General features: G+C 37.6%; 1 protein-coding gene across 1 annotated transcript in view; it reads left to right on the top strand.

The window, feature by feature from the left end:
- The window catches only part of ITPKC (inositol-trisphosphate 3-kinase C), a 251,225-nt gene extending 235,739 nt beyond the window's left edge, over positions 1 to 15,486 (top strand). The window contains exon 7 of the mRNA XM_044067282.1: positions 4,437 to 15,486. Within this exon, the coding sequence (XP_043923217.1) occupies positions 4,437 to 4,640 (204 nt within the window). The 3' untranslated portion in view covers positions 4,641 to 15,486. The remainder of the gene's footprint in view (positions 1 to 4,436) is intronic.
- The last annotated feature ends 209 nt before the right edge of the window (positions 15,487 to 15,695 follow it).

Below are 15,695 nucleotides of genomic sequence, written 5' to 3'. Positions count from 1 at the left end.
GGTAGTCTGTAGTATGTACCATTTTTGCTGTTATCTATTGCTTTAGTGACCTTTCAAAAAAAAAAAAAAAAACAGCAGGTTGAGTAAGCATGATCTGCTCATGACAAGTCCAGTGTTTGGAGGTTCCCTATGTCCTGATTGAGTTCTATAATAAGGCTTTCCATGACTTTGATATGAGGCTGGTCAGACGTCTGGGTCTGTAATTGCCTTGGTCCGTGGAAGGTCCTCCCTTATGCAGGGGAATGACTATAACTGTTCTACATTTGCTTGGTACAATACCTGTATGGAGTTTAAGATTGAACAGCATTGTTAGGAGTGTGGCTAAACTATGCTTCATGCTGTACAAGACTTGGTCTTGTGTGATAGTTGGAGATGAGCTAGTTTCAGTATATATTTAGGGACAGATGAAGGGGAAAGCAGAGTAAAGTTAAAGGTAAATTTATCGGTCAGTAGGTTAGCTATATCTTAAGCCTCAGGGTAGGTAACTTCATTCAGAATCAGCTCAGCTTATTGCATTGTGCTTTTGAAATTAAGAGCGTAACTAAAAAATGCTTTGGGATTGTCTTACCTCAGTCTTGGTTTTGGTGCATTTTACTAAGCTCCTGATTTTATTTCAGGGACAAGGGCTCTAATATTCTGGGAATTGCTTTTACTTTTTGCCAAAATTAGTATAGTTCCACCATGTGGGTTTTTTTTGTGTTTGTTCTGCACTTGCTCCTAAGGGGTACAGCTGTGCATCTGTGCAGCTGTTTACATTCTGGTAGAGAGTGGTGGTGTACGTTTCTGCATATTCAGTGGAGTTAACTGGGTTTTGTGGGGGTTTGAAGCTTGTGAGTGTATCACTTAGGAGTAGCAGTTTGTCTTAAAGGAATTTGTAAAAGTACCTTGGGTGGAAGGTATCTTTGTTTTCAGTTTTATTTCTAAGGAGACTGTTTTATGGTCAGATTTAACAAGTGATGAAAATATGCAAGAGACAGTGCAGTATGCTTCCTTATTAGTAAGGACAGGATCAAAGATGTTATTCCCCCTAGTGTGTACTCTGGCAATACAAGTGCCATAGAACAATTAGTCCGAGTGCAGTAAATTTCTGTGCTTGAACACTAGTGATGGTGATGGTTTCCCAGTCTATAGTTGGATAATTTAAAGCTAGGAAAATATTATTGGGTTTAATACAGAGGGATTCTACTTCCTGTAGGTAGGAGTTGTGGCTTTCTTATGTCACAGAGGAAGTTTTGTAGCTAACCAGTATATGGTACGGGACCTTTCTGATGGTTATTTGGACATAAAAAAGTTGTAGTGCATCATGTTGCTAGCCGCAGTGGTGCAGCGGTAGCATTGTTGCCTCACAGCAAGAGGTTCTCCTGTTCGATTTTTGGCTGGAGTGCCTTCTGTGTGGAGTCTGCATGACCTCCCCGCGGTCGAGTAGCATTCAAAAGACTTGCATGAATGAGCGTGCCTTCGCTGAAGGTTGGGCGTCGGGCCGGCAACTCTGCACCATAAAAATCTACTGCCAATCATTAGTGGACCGGAGTTTCGCTATGGCGACCCCTAACTGGGAAAAGCCGAAAAGATAAACAAGTGCATCATGTTGCTCTAGCCTTGAATGCGAGTCTCCTATGAATGTAGATTGAGGCACCTCCTTTTTTCCCCTTTTGCACAGAAGATGTCTAAATGTGCAGAAGACATTATAGTCCTGCACAGCCGAAGTGCTCACCGCAGTTTTAAATCATGTCTCAGTCACTACACTACTGTCAGTGTCCTCCAGGGTGAGCTGGGCTTGAAAAGAGTTGAGTTTTTGTTTAGGCTCCTACCACTGATTAGTAACACCTTCATATTTTCAGTGCTTGCTTCATTATGCTGGTAGGTTTATCAGGTTGGCATTGCCTAAAAAAAGGCACTATGTGGGTGGACAGTGTCTTTACCAGTAATTGAAACCTTGGACGGGACAGTTGCAGGCCATCCCCAGTTTAGCAGCACAGTCTGTCGATCATATCTTCCCAGGCTGACAAATATTGGACCCCGTTTGAATGACACCAAACACTAAGCCAGTTATTAAAGTCAATTATTTTTTGCTCATATTGTGACATCATCATTTTAGAATGTTGCCTCAATGATAGGCTTATACCTACCTTGGAAACGAGGTCTGAGAGCTCCATCATATCTCTCTCCATATAATTCAGGGAGGTACAACTCAAGTCGTCATCACCAGCATGAACTATGACAGAGTCCTACTGGTACTTGTTGTTCAAGGCCTTGAGTCGATGCCTAATCTGCTTGATCTTGGCACCAGACAAGCAACTAAGTCATTCTTTCCTTGCTCAGCCTGGTAAGAGGCAGATCTGTATGTCTTACACTGGAGTCACCTATAACAAGAATGTTTGGACAGATCAGTGTCTGCCTTTACGTGCTCAGCATTTGTTGACTTTGGCACTCCTGAGTATAAAGGACAGTCGCATCTTTTACAGGCATGGTCCTTGAAGGAACTGCCAGAAGCCCTCATTTTTACCTTCCATTCCGCAAGTCTGGGTGTAGTCCTTAACACCCAAAAGTCAGGTCTGGCCCCTTCACACTATGACCTTTGTAGGTCTGGACACTATATACGGCAAAGCCCCCTTCCCACTTTACTAACGTGTGCTAACCCTAACCTTTACTATAGAAAAAAAAACTTTCCATAATTTTTAAGACTACTCTGTCAAATTGTCTGAATGTGTGGTGGGGTTTTAGTGAGCAGATCGCAAAAGGAAAGTGATTCCTTTTGCAGTTATCTTGATTTTTTTGTGTTTTGATTTTCAAAATGCCAGCATTGATCACCTGTGTTTCAGTGCTTGTGCATTTTGATAAATCAACTTGTATGTTTATGTATTATTTAGATTTCCTACAGAAAGACAGCCATAGGTTAATGTTATGGCTTTTTTTGTTGTTGTTATTGTTTCCTAGAACAGTGTAATCGTCCAGAAAACAGAGCTGCTTTGTTTCCTGTAAGAATATACTCCTTAGATATATTTGTCAAGTTTTCAAAATGTATTTTTTCATGTCCTGGTACAGCTACATACTGACTCTGCTGCCTTATTAATTATACGTAAGTGGACATGATTTACTAAGCCAGCACAGTGAATGGTCAGCAGTGGATACAAGGAGCTGGAGTATTAAGAAATGTTTACAAAAGTGGCATATTTTCCATATTTATATTAATAAAGTGTACATATATTGTGATACTTTCAAGTTGGGGGCAGTGTATACTACACTAGCACACATATTATAGAACCACTGGAGTGGTTTCCATCATCAGCATAGAAAGACAGCAGCAGTTTTTGACAAGTACATATGAACACTGTTATTTTGTAATGCAGAAAGATTAAATAAATGCTCTTTGTAAGCACACTTACATTTGTATAAAGTAGAGAAAGTTTATTTTTAGTGTACTGGAGAAGATTGAATTAAACACAAAGGGTAGTGGTTACAACAGTAAACTTGGAAAAAAAGATAATTATTTTAGCACTGCATTTAAATTCTACTACTTTATTGCCTTTATATTTTGCGTACTACCTTGTATGTAATGTATGGTCAACTTTATTGCTTGCCTTTATATTTTGCTTATTTTGTATTTCACATATTGTATTACTTTATTGTCTCAGTATTTGTCACATTGTTCAATTTAATTCTCTTTGTGTGTACTGTGAAGCTTTTCTCTCTGGGCCTACGCTGAAAATGGGCTAATACCCAGTCAAGTATTTCCCAGTAAACCAATGTCAAATAAATACTAGTACCCCAGAGTTAAACCAGTATTAAGTTTGTCTTGAAATTAAAATCTCTTAAATTAAGTATAGTTTTTCATCCACTTAGCTGTATGGTTTTATGTAGACCTGTGGTAGTATTTTAACATTTGAAAGACCTTCATAACATAATTGCACGATGTTCAGAAAGCTTAAGAAATGTGTTTTAACTACCAAAGTGGTTAATGGATGTTAGACTGTTTTTTAGTATTGATTCATTGTGAATTGTCATGTGATAATGACATTTTTTGTTTTGTGAAATGAACCTTTTTTGTTATGAAGGTTTGTTTTGAAGAAGTATTGTTTTTGACAGTTTCAGACAAAAACTCTGAATATATCTTATAAAACAGTCTGGTATTTTACTTCATAGGACAAAGTGTTTTTTTTTTGTTTGTTTTATTTATTCATTTATTTACATTGCAGTTTTTACCTTGCAAGAGCGAATAATTAACAACACGCAGGCTTGTACAGTAAGATACTGAGTAGAGAAAGAGCTCTCAAAGGGAGGACCACTGAGTATGAGAGAAGGCCATTTAACAGATAGTTTTGCTGTCTTTAGTTTCCTTTGCCAGCTTTCCTGTACTGCTATTACAGAAACATAACAGAAAGTTCCAGTGTTTTTCTGCATTTTTACTTAGCCGTGGTTTCCATTTTCTCTTTCAGGTTATCGGAAACTCACTACTCTTTGTTCATGACAAAACAGAACAGGCAAAGGTCTGGATGATAGACTTTGGAAAGACAGTCAAGCTGCATGATGAACAGACTCTAAACCACAGGATCCCTTGGGTGGAGGGCAACCGAGAAGATGGCTATTTGTGGGGGCTTGATAATCTTATTGATATCATCTCAGACATGGTGAAGGAATGACAGTTGCCATGCTGTTTTGGAAGCATGCCTTTGAAGTAACATTTTGTCCTGCAGCTCCAGTTACACATTGTTTACCATTTGTATGACTTAATAGTGGAGCTGGTGTGACCTGAACAAGGAACCCTGGATCTTGCTTTCTTCTGTGCCTGGAGAATATTAAGCATTCCAAAAAGCAAGTTTGTTTTCTTTAATTTCAGGAGGCTGCAACTAATCAAATGTATCACAAAGTGTATTTTATCAGACATTTTACAATGTCTATCATCTTCCTAAACTTTATGAAGAATGTTATGGGCTACTTCAAAGCCATCTCTTCAGCAGAAGACTAGAGCACCATATAATGTAAAAATACCTGACCATCAATCACATGTGGCCTTAAATGGACGTGAGTGACTGGGACACCAGTCCTTATTTTTGTATAATGTATAAGATAACACTGGAAAACTGTACAGATATTTTTGTTAAGTTATACATGACTGTGCCTTCTCAAGTCCTTTATACTATGCTTGGTCTGCTCTGCACAGAAGTGAATCAGAGAGATTGCTGTGAATGTTCTAGAAAAGGGCATGGCCTACTGTTGTTTGGTTGTTTCCTGTTTTAATTGAAGGCCACAGGCAAATCAACAGTAGTTAACTTGTTCTTTCTGCCACACGGTGGTTTAAATCTACAAGCTTTCATACATTTAGGGGAAAGCTAAAGGCATTTCACAATACATATGTAGATTATAATGTAAGATAGTAATGCTTTACAGAATGTTGGTGTTATAAGGGGGTCTTCCCTCAAGAGCTTATTTTATTCTTTTAACCAGATTTTAAGCTTTTATTACCCATAGTGCTTTACATAAGAAAACATGGAAGTATGTGGAAATTGAAAGATGTTCTTCCTTTTGCACGTAGTCCTTGTAAAGGTATATTACATAATCAGCAACTCTCAGTTTTTAATTAATGGTGCATTACATTGAGTTATCAATTATCAACGTTTTGTTTTAAAAATTCTCCCCTGATTTAAGTGCAGGACATCTTTATGGTTTCCACAGTATTTGATCATAACTGGGTGACAGAAGAGGGAAATTCATATTTTCCTCATAAGGTGATGATTTGCAGTTACAATATAGAAGTATGTAAGGTGAGCTACATGGGGTGTCAGGTGTGGGGGCAGGGCTTTACCCTTCAGAAAAAGATTTTGTTTTCCACAACAGCTAAAAGTGTTTTGTTGAATGGTTTACCTTAAAGCAGCAGTCAGTGTTTGTTTTGTTAAATGGTGTCAGATCAAATTGCAGTGCTTGATTATTTTAGCAGAATTGTTACAATGTTCATTTTTTAACAAACTAGGCACACTACTTTTTTGCCATAGTCCTTACTTGCAAAGGTTTTTTTTTTCTTCCCTTAAATCCCTTCCATTGGAGGTACAACTAACAAAAAGAAGTCACAGCAAAATGACGTTTGGATCCTCTGCTCTGGTTAAACTGCACTTGAACATATTAAGCAAAGCAACATAAAACTGGTCCTCATTTGGTATCACAGAAGACAGAACTGTTTTGTCACTTAGTCTTCATATTTAGACTAATTTGGTAGCCTGCCTTGAAATGTGTGTGATACTTTTATAGGGACCAGACTAATTGAAAGATAAATGTGGGCTGTTTGCTAGGTAATGTACTGGTTTCAGCAGTTGTAATTTTTCTACAGGTAAAACTATAATTTAAATCTTTTCTTGAAACTTGAGAATGGGAAATTTTAAATCGTACTATATTTTTATATCCATTCCACTGGCAACAAATAGCACTTAAAAGTGTTTATCAGATAAAAAGAACAGAGAGGCAGAATTGCAGTCTAGTCTTAAAAATATAAACTTGATACACAAACATGATTGGAAAAAATGCATTTTGACAGTACTGTATTATTTGAACAAAATAAGGTGACAAAAGTGCCTGTAATCAAAGGGCTTCCAGAATAACTTGTTAAAAGAGCAAACACATTCCTTTTGCGTAACTCGTATGTTTTTCATTTCTTCTGTTCACGTTATGTTTCATAAACAGTTTCAGGCTACCAAACTATTTCATCCATAATAAATCACAAAGTTTTGTTTAACAAAGTAATATCTTTTATCTCGAGCTTCATTGCTGATATAGAGTTGTAGCTAGGGAATTTTGCATCAAAGCTAGAAGAAGCCAGACGTAATTGCTTATTTGCAAGGTTTCCTTGCTGTAGAAACGTAGTTGTAAGAGCAGATAGCTACAGTTTCCTTTGTTCCTTTGCACAATAAAAAAGACTGTAAGTTGTCATTCTGATTTAAAAGTTGTCAACCATAAATGAAAGCAGTTTTTAAAGGTTTACTGTTTCTGCCATGATGTAGTTTGAGACTAGTCTTTAAAGAATTTGATTTGGGCAGCACTGTTTAAAGCCTTTGTCCCCCAGTAGCTTAATTTCTGTGCTCTCCTCTACCCCCCCTAAAGCCCCCAAACCCCTTTGTTTCTCTGATGTAGAATATTTCACAGCTGAAAATGTGTTGCGGTGGATACTAACAGAAGTCTTTTGCCACTTCCCAGACTAGTGTTTCACATTCGTGGCATCCCCTGCAAATCAGAAAAATTTTTGTGGGTACCTGTACCCTGATTAGGTGTGATCTTTTGGAAACTACTTCATGGTTACTGCTGGTATATCTTTTTGAATACCATTTTTTTCTGATTCATTTGCAAGTTGTGTAAACAGAAGGTAAAGAATGTGTCACGTCATGGATACCAGATGATGCAGTGTAAGAACTTCTCTTTTCCCCTGCCCCAATAAGTGGGGAATAAAATCTGAAAGTGTGAAAGGCCTGTATCTGGTAAAGTGCCTGCTAAGCTCTTTATAAGCTTTCCCTATGTGTTTTTGATTATGATGGGCCATGTAGCAATAATCTGCTTTCTATATTTCTTTTTGTTGTCTTAATTGTTAGTTATTACTTCAAATGTATTTCAGAAAGTATATCTAAAAATGTAGGCTTACATTTTTTGAGACATATTTGCCCAGGAAAGTGCAGCTTAGGTTTTACTTGTATTTATTTTTATTTATTATTTTATCCATACTTTCCTGGATGTTGTTACAAATGCCTACACCTCAGTATCTATCCCTGATATTGTTACATATGCCTACACCTCAGTATCTCTCCCTGCCATCATTACATATGCCTACACCTCAGTATCTCACCCTGCTATCGTTTAACATATGCCTACACCTCAGTATCTCTCCCTGCTATTGTTACATATACCTACACCTCACCATCTCTCTCTGCTATAATTTAGCATATGCCTACACCTCAGTATCTCTCCCTGCTATCATTTAACATATGCCTACTCCTCAGTATCTCACCCTGCTATCGTTTAACATATGCCTACACCTCAGTATCTCTCCCTGCTATTGTTACATGTGCCTACACCTCACCATCTCTCTCTGCTTTCATTTACCATATGCCTACACCTCACCATCTCTCCCTGCTATCGTTTAACATATGCCTACACCTCAGTATCTCTCCCTGCTATCATTTAACATATGCCTACACCTCAGTATCTCTCCCTGCTATTGTTACATATGCCTACACCTCACCATCTCTCCCTATCATTTAGCATATGCCTACACCTCAGTATCTCACCCTGCTATCGTTTAACATATGCCTACACCTCAGTATCTCTCCCTGCTGTCATTACACATGCCCACACCTCAGTATCTCTTCTGGCTGCCATGATCTTCTAACCTTGTTGGAATGGTAACATGCAGAGCTCCCTGATGGTATTGTCACTGGAGCATGTGTTTATTGTCCTTGAGCGTGGTAAGCGTCCAGCAGCTGTTGTTTGAAAGACAATGGCCTCAGTTCAGGTTGCTTTAGGCCATATATGGGGCTTGAGAGCATGGGATCCTCTCCTATGGCAAGCTAGACCTCTTTTTCCACTTGTAATATTTTGAGTAAATGAATGGTCAGCTTTACCAGTAGTTTTTGTGCATTCTTTTGTGTAGTTATGGGCTGCCTGCTTATTGATACCCTTATGTTAGCACTAATAATTTACTGCAGCCATGACATTCAGTAGAAGCGGTTTTATCACAAAGCTGTTCCTGTGACATGCCTTAGGAGAAGCAGAGTTTTTACTGGAGCATTTGTTTTTCCTTCCTGTCTAAAATTTTTAACCTCAGTCTTGTTACCCAAACCACATTACCCAGCATTTACAATAATATATTCGTCTGTGTCACTGGGAAGGCCCTGGTTCTTGTGTTTGGTAGAGACCTTTATATATTTGCTTGTCTGTCAAATGTGTAAAGGACATGGGAAATGAAAAGGACAGAAATGTCTCACATTTGCATGGCTGTCAAGTTTTGAATGTCTGATATATTTTTTTTACTTTCTAGGGTACACTGTGCCTCTGAAAACCCTTTAGGGCAATAAATGCCTTTGGCTTTGTAGTTCTGTCAGCCAGCATAACAGCACATGTTGCTGCTTTTTCATGGAGTCATTTCACAGTATTTCTTGACCTTAAGTGTGTGGGTCCCTTCCACAGAAATTCGTTGTGTCGCTGCTGCCACAAGTGTTAAAATCTGCATGCTCATTCTCTCCGAGAATGTAAGCAAATTTGCTTCCCAGTATTTTTATCCATCAGTATTCATATTCTGTCCTTTTAAAAAACAGGATATTGTTGCCTTTTCATGTTAGGAATAGACATTATCTGTAGTGCTGATGTTTTTGTGGTGTTTGAAGCTAATGCACTGCTGTCTGGACTCAGCAGAGTCAGAGGACAGTTAGGTGCACAATAATACACTTGCAATTGGTAGGTACCATCTAGAGCTTTATGTCAAACCTGTATGTAACTTCAAGTCTTAAACTAGACCTCTTAAATTTATGTAATAATATACGGATTTATGTTTTAACCTGCTAGTAAATTGGTTTCATTAGACCTTGTTCCTTCTTGTAAGTACAGGTTTATCAGTGTTCTTTTTGTTTCATTTTCTTTGTGAGGAACAGTGAAGCAATTAGATGCAAGTCAAGCTCTGCATTTAAGTTTTAGCTGTTCAGTTTTCTTACTTATGGTCCGATTTCATTTAGACATTTTAAATGCATGTTAGAGGTGGGGGGGGGGGGTTAAAATGAAGTTTTGCCTGCATGTGAACCTGTACCAGTCCAGTCAAATGGGTGATTCTTAAATATTCTTTTGTGTTCCATCAGTTGAGGAAAACTTAACATGATTCCATTATGTTTCTTCCTCTGCGGTTGTAATTTTTAATGCAAGGATTATAGTGTATTAATGAAGAATAACATCCCTTTATTGTTTTCTTTAAAATATGTACACATTCCTGATCATGACTATTTAAGGAGTTGTATAACCAAAACATTTAAGGTCGCACTAGAATCATGAGCAGTAAAACAATTTAAGCATCTTTTGACATTTTCATTCATGGGGAATGTGTATCTCATGGTCTGGACATTGAAGACAGTTGTACAGTAGCCCTTGGAGACAAAGATGTTCACCATTTCCAGGCTTTACTAGAATTTGCCGGGAAAGAAAAATGCGTCTCAACTTATGAAGGCAGAGTAATCAGATTCCTCTGATTCATTTCCTCAGGTTGCATTTCTGTAGTATACTTGATTGCTTGTGACAGGAAGAGAATTTTTCGCTTAGAATGTGCTTGTTGGTTTCTTTAGGCGGGTTGATGGAAATGTTGACTGGGTGACCCCGTGAGCAGCTAGAGATGAAAGTGTATACTAACCATTCTAGTGATTTTTGTTTGTCCAATGTATATGGATTTGAAAAGTTTGAGGCAATGTAGAATGCAGAAAGTGGAAAAAAAAGGGACTTAACACAGTTTCTTTTTAGCTTGAGAGCAGGTTTACTAGACTGACGTAGGATTTTGTATTAAATATGTTCAGGTAATGCTGTTTTGCATAAGAAGATATACAAAGAAAATGTTTAAAAGAGATGCAAATGCTTCTGTGCCTTTTAATATACTAATCTACAGAAAATGTTTTTACTCAACTCTTGTGTTCTGGACAGCATTGTTGACTCAGAGCTGGGCAGTGCCATCTTGAGTCATTCCAGAGATGAACAAATCAGGAAACATGTACATTAAAGTAATGTATACACACACACACACACACACACACACACACACACACACACACACACAAAAAAAGAATGCATTGCTCCTGACAAAGTTATTGCTACATAACCTTACTGGAACACCGGACTGAACATTTGTTTAGCATTACTGGCATCTTTCTTATAGAAATGTAATCTTAGCATAACCCATTTCCATCTCTTTGTTGCTTCACAATCCTTGCTCGACTAGCATGTATTTAAAAAGTCCGGCCTTTTGCACTCAAATGGCATTGTCTGTTGTCTTGTACAGTGGAAAAGGTCATTTAAAAACAGTGGAAAAGGTAATTTAAAAACAGTCAGCCTTTACAGCATGGTGCCATGTGAGGAAGTTACATGCTTGAACATGTACTGACTCTGAAGGGCACACTTCATTTTCCATATAGTTTTAACTAATAGTTGTATTTTAATACTTGTTTTTCAAAGGTTGCACACACACTCGGAACTTCCATACCTTTGTGTGACCTTTCAAAGCTCTGTGTTAGGCCCATCTTTGAAGGGAACCTGAATGGCATGATGGTGCTTCTTGATCGTCCATTGAGACATTTGGTTGTCTGTTAGACCAAGGCAACCAGTAGTGCCTTTTCCCCATTTATATGTTGGTGATATTGCATTTATCCTTTACTTATATAGGGAGATACTTCATCTTCCATACTCCCGTCTGCCTCTCATTTAGGGTTTATATCCAGATAGGTCGACATCCCCATTTGCGGTGTTTGTTGTAGCAGTGGCATGACTACCACGATTCCTTTGCAATGCTGTTCTGTAAAGTTCTCAGTTTGGAGACTTTCTTACATAAGTTGTCCACATTGGTGATGTTACCCTTCATTTTCCAGTACATTTGCTCATTTCCTAATTTGTTTTTTTTTTTTTTGCAGTTTTTGAGGTTAAAACTTGTAGCATTATGTAACATTTATTCTCTCTTTCTCTACTCTCCTAATTGTTTTGGGGTGAGGAGTCAGAGGTATGTGGCTATTCCTGTTTTAGCTTCACCGAATCATTGTCTGTAACTTAGGGTCATTTGCAAATGTCAACTGTCATGTCTGTGGGCCTGCATCATTTCCAATGGATCACGTTTTGCAGTGTGCTTTTTCACTTGCTCAGCCATGTGTGAACCCTATCTGGTGCAATGGATCCCAGACTCTCCTCATACATGCATGCAGTTGGCAAGCAGCATCTCAGAGACTGAAAGTAACAATGTATGAAGTTTGTGCAAAGCCTGTTAAACCTACCTTTATCCACACCACTGTGCTACATTAAATGTAATCGTAGCATAACCCATTTCCATCTCTTTGTTGCTTCACAATCCTTGCTCGACTAGGTATGTTTACAAAAAAACAGAATCCAATATGAGCAAATGGCTTTTTCTTCCACAGACTGCTCCATAGCAATGTTTTTTTTTTCAGTTTGTAACACATAGAACAGTGACAAAAGGCAAACTGAAAATGAAGGGCTTCTGCTTTTACACATCTAAAGTACAAAACAGGGGCTAGAACTTCTACTCCTCCTTTTTTCCTACTGGAATGAACTCCCTTTCTTGATAAGGTCAATAAATAATGCAGATGATTTCAAAACTCACTAAATATCTATATAACATCTAAAATGAAACAAGCCTAGATAATATTCAGAATTCACAGATCTAGGACACAAATCACAGAATGGGCTTTCATTTTTACTGCTACTAATATTACATTTTTTTCTTAAGCTTTGATTATTTTTGGATCTGAGGATATTATTCCCATGTTTAGAGTCGGCACTACAAAAAGCACTCATATCAACTCGTGGATTATAATCTCAGCAAGTGCCAGTACCATGAATTCATATCACTGAAAACCACTTTCACTGTACTGCAGGGAGTAGGAAATTTGCCCTTTCTCCACTGTGATATGATCTTGTAGTTGGTATATACATTTAGCAGGGGGTATGGGGGCTGGGGAGGTGACTTGGACTTGCCTGTCTGCAAACATTTTTTCTTTTGTTTTTTTTCAATCTTTAGAGGTTTGTTTTGAGTTTTGGTGTTATTACATTTTGCTGAAGTGTCATACATCCATGTATGTGTGTGTAATATAGACTCCATGGTCACACAACAGTGGGGAAAAGGACATCCTCTGTGATCATTGAAAGTTGTTTTCAGCAACAAGACTTCATTGTATCAGCAGTTACTGAGATCATCATCAGCAAGTCGACTGGCTGCCATACAGAAGTTACATTTCTTTCATTTATTCATGACAGTGCCAGATTCATGCAGTTCATTTAACCCATAGGCAAAGTTTCATACGCAGTGCTCTTACCAATGTTTGTATTTGGAGGCACACTGTAACTAATGCAGAATACGGTTCTGCTATTAATTACTTTGTACTAAGTATAATGCTGTTGTGTGTCATGCATTTGTATAGGTTTCAGTTGTATGATGTTGATGGCAGTTGTACATATTTATGCATCATATTCTTGTAAATTCCTAAATCTAAACCTTTACTACCACATGATGTTGTGATTTAATTGTGTTCAGTACATCTGCCATATAAATTTTGTTGATGGAGCTTTTGTCCCTGGAGAGTGATTGAGATTCATACCATGTTAAGCACTGTAGTAGCATGTAGTTTTTCTAGTATCAAACAAACAGCCTTTGTCTAGCAGCCCTATTTTTATGTTATTGTACCTTTTATAGTGCATACTTCTTTGACAGATGAGCTTAAAATACTGGAAGAACATTCAGCTGTGTTTGATACCTGTTCATTTGTTGTAGAACTGAAAATTAATATGTCATAACGATGTTGTTGGTACTTTTTGTCCTGACAGTGAAAACAGTATTTTCTTATGGACTGGAGAATTTTACCCCTTTAAGCAAGATGTGGGGAAGTGGCATTCCATACCTTATAAACTTTATATGCAAGGCAAGGCCATGCCATGCTTATAGAACAGGGGCAATTAAGAAGAAAGGTTTCTGTGGTGGCTCACACATTTATTTATTCCATCATGCAACATATGAAATGATGGTGTTTTCTTATGATGAGGTTTGTTTACAGGATTAGAGAATCTTTCCATAGCCAGGCATGAGTTATGCAAGCAGCTTTACATCTTGCTACAGTTGGCTCAGCCCTGCCATTTTCTGAAGACTTGCACAATCATTCACACACTTTATTTGCTCATATATTGTAGTGACTGGCCATTGAGGTGGTTGATGGTGGTCGGGAGGTGCCTTTCTCCATCTGACATCTCCAAGCCCTCCAAGACACACACACACACACACACACACACACACACACACACACACACACACACACACACACACACACACACAACATGTCATGATACCTTGAAGAAGTTAACATATTTTTTTGACAGCCATCATATCCGTTTGTTTCCCTTCAGTTTACATAATGTTATCACAGTGTGTGTGTGTGTGTTACGTTGCACAGCTTTTATTAACTTCCCTAGAATGTAAAGAAATTAGAGAGCTTATATTTGCCATCATTTCCTTTGTTATTGTATTTATAAACTTTCAGGCTGCAGTGATCCAAAAGTCTTGATGATGTTGCATTTCTATTTAGCTTAAAAGAGATCATTACATTGAAGAAAAGTGATCTCCGCTTTCATGATTCTAGAACAATATTGTGTAAAATAGCAGCAATAAAAGTGAAAAGATGGAGTTGAGTGTTCACAAAAGTCATTTGTCTTGGTATGTTTAACAGTGAGTCATAAGGTTTCTTTTAGAGAAATAATTTTCTGTATAGCTTTCAACGGAAACGTTTTTCTGAAGCACAAAGGTAGCAGGCCAGAGAGCATAAGTACTGGCATGGTTTAGTTTTCATATGGTGGAATGTCACTAGTTATACTTGCACATATATATTTAGCAACAGAGGCATTTGAATGGTGTTTTGAAATATTCTAAGACTGTGTGCCCAAAGCAACTTTTTGTTTTTGTCACAAATAGTAAAATGCCTTCCAAACTTACCTAGAGTGAATACAAATCTTCCCCACACTGAAAATTACATGCAGTTCATGTCCAAAATATTACACTTTTTATGAATTGAAACCTTTCCTTTGCCGTGCTCCATATAATTACTTTACTCTTGCTTTGGTTTCTGCTTTGAAAGTACTCTGGCATTTGTAAATACAGTTAAAGTGAAAAGTCAGGCTACGTGCTTATGTTGTTTTTATATGGAGTGTAAGTACTGATGCTTAACTGCAGAGATGAGGTCTTTATACCCTTCAGACATTCACTTAAGCAAAGCATGACCACCTTTGATAAGTTGTATCTCAAGTGCTTTCTGATTAGAATGTTTCACTATAGTTAAAACATAAAAGTTTCCATCATGTATTTAACTTTGGGCTTATTCATTATTTTCAGAGGTGAAGGAGGTTTAGTAAAGCAAATATGTGCACTGCATGATGCAGAAACCTAAATAGCTTCTCAGTGTCACAGTTCCAGTACTACTAACTGAGGTGGTATGCCATGTAGAAAATGACCATGGTTCTTAAGATAATGTACCATTAAGTCTCGAATGTACAGAATGCTGTTTACAGGGCTGTATTAAATTGCCTTTTTGTTATTGTACTCTTGTTATGCCTATTTATAAAAAAATCTGGAGAGATACTGGAATATGCATGGGTTATTCCTTCTATATTTATATATGTAATGTACTGATTGTACTATATGGATAATTTGCATAAGCCTTTTATCCTGAGTCAACAGAAATAAATCATGCCTCTAACCGGGGCTTTGTAATTTAACATTTTTGTCTGATGAGTCTTTCTTGCCCTGTTTCATATGTTTACTTTCAGTAACTGTCTGCCTCTAATAGACGCTCTTTTTATGCATTTTAAGTTGAAGTATGATCTGATGCCGTCAGTCTTAATTTGTTCTTGACTGATGGGTTACTGAACCAATACGGCCATTATATAGCTTGCACGAGCCAAAAAAAACTCTCAAGCTAATAGTC

This window comes from Protopterus annectens, chromosome 1.part0, assembly GCF_019279795.1.
Source record: "Protopterus annectens isolate FY-2018-M chromosome 1.part0, PAN1.0, whole genome shotgun sequence".
Classification (NCBI taxonomy): Eukaryota; Metazoa; Chordata; order Ceratodontiformes; family Protopteridae; genus Protopterus; species Protopterus annectens.
This window is presented reverse-complemented; position numbering and strand designations above follow the sequence as displayed.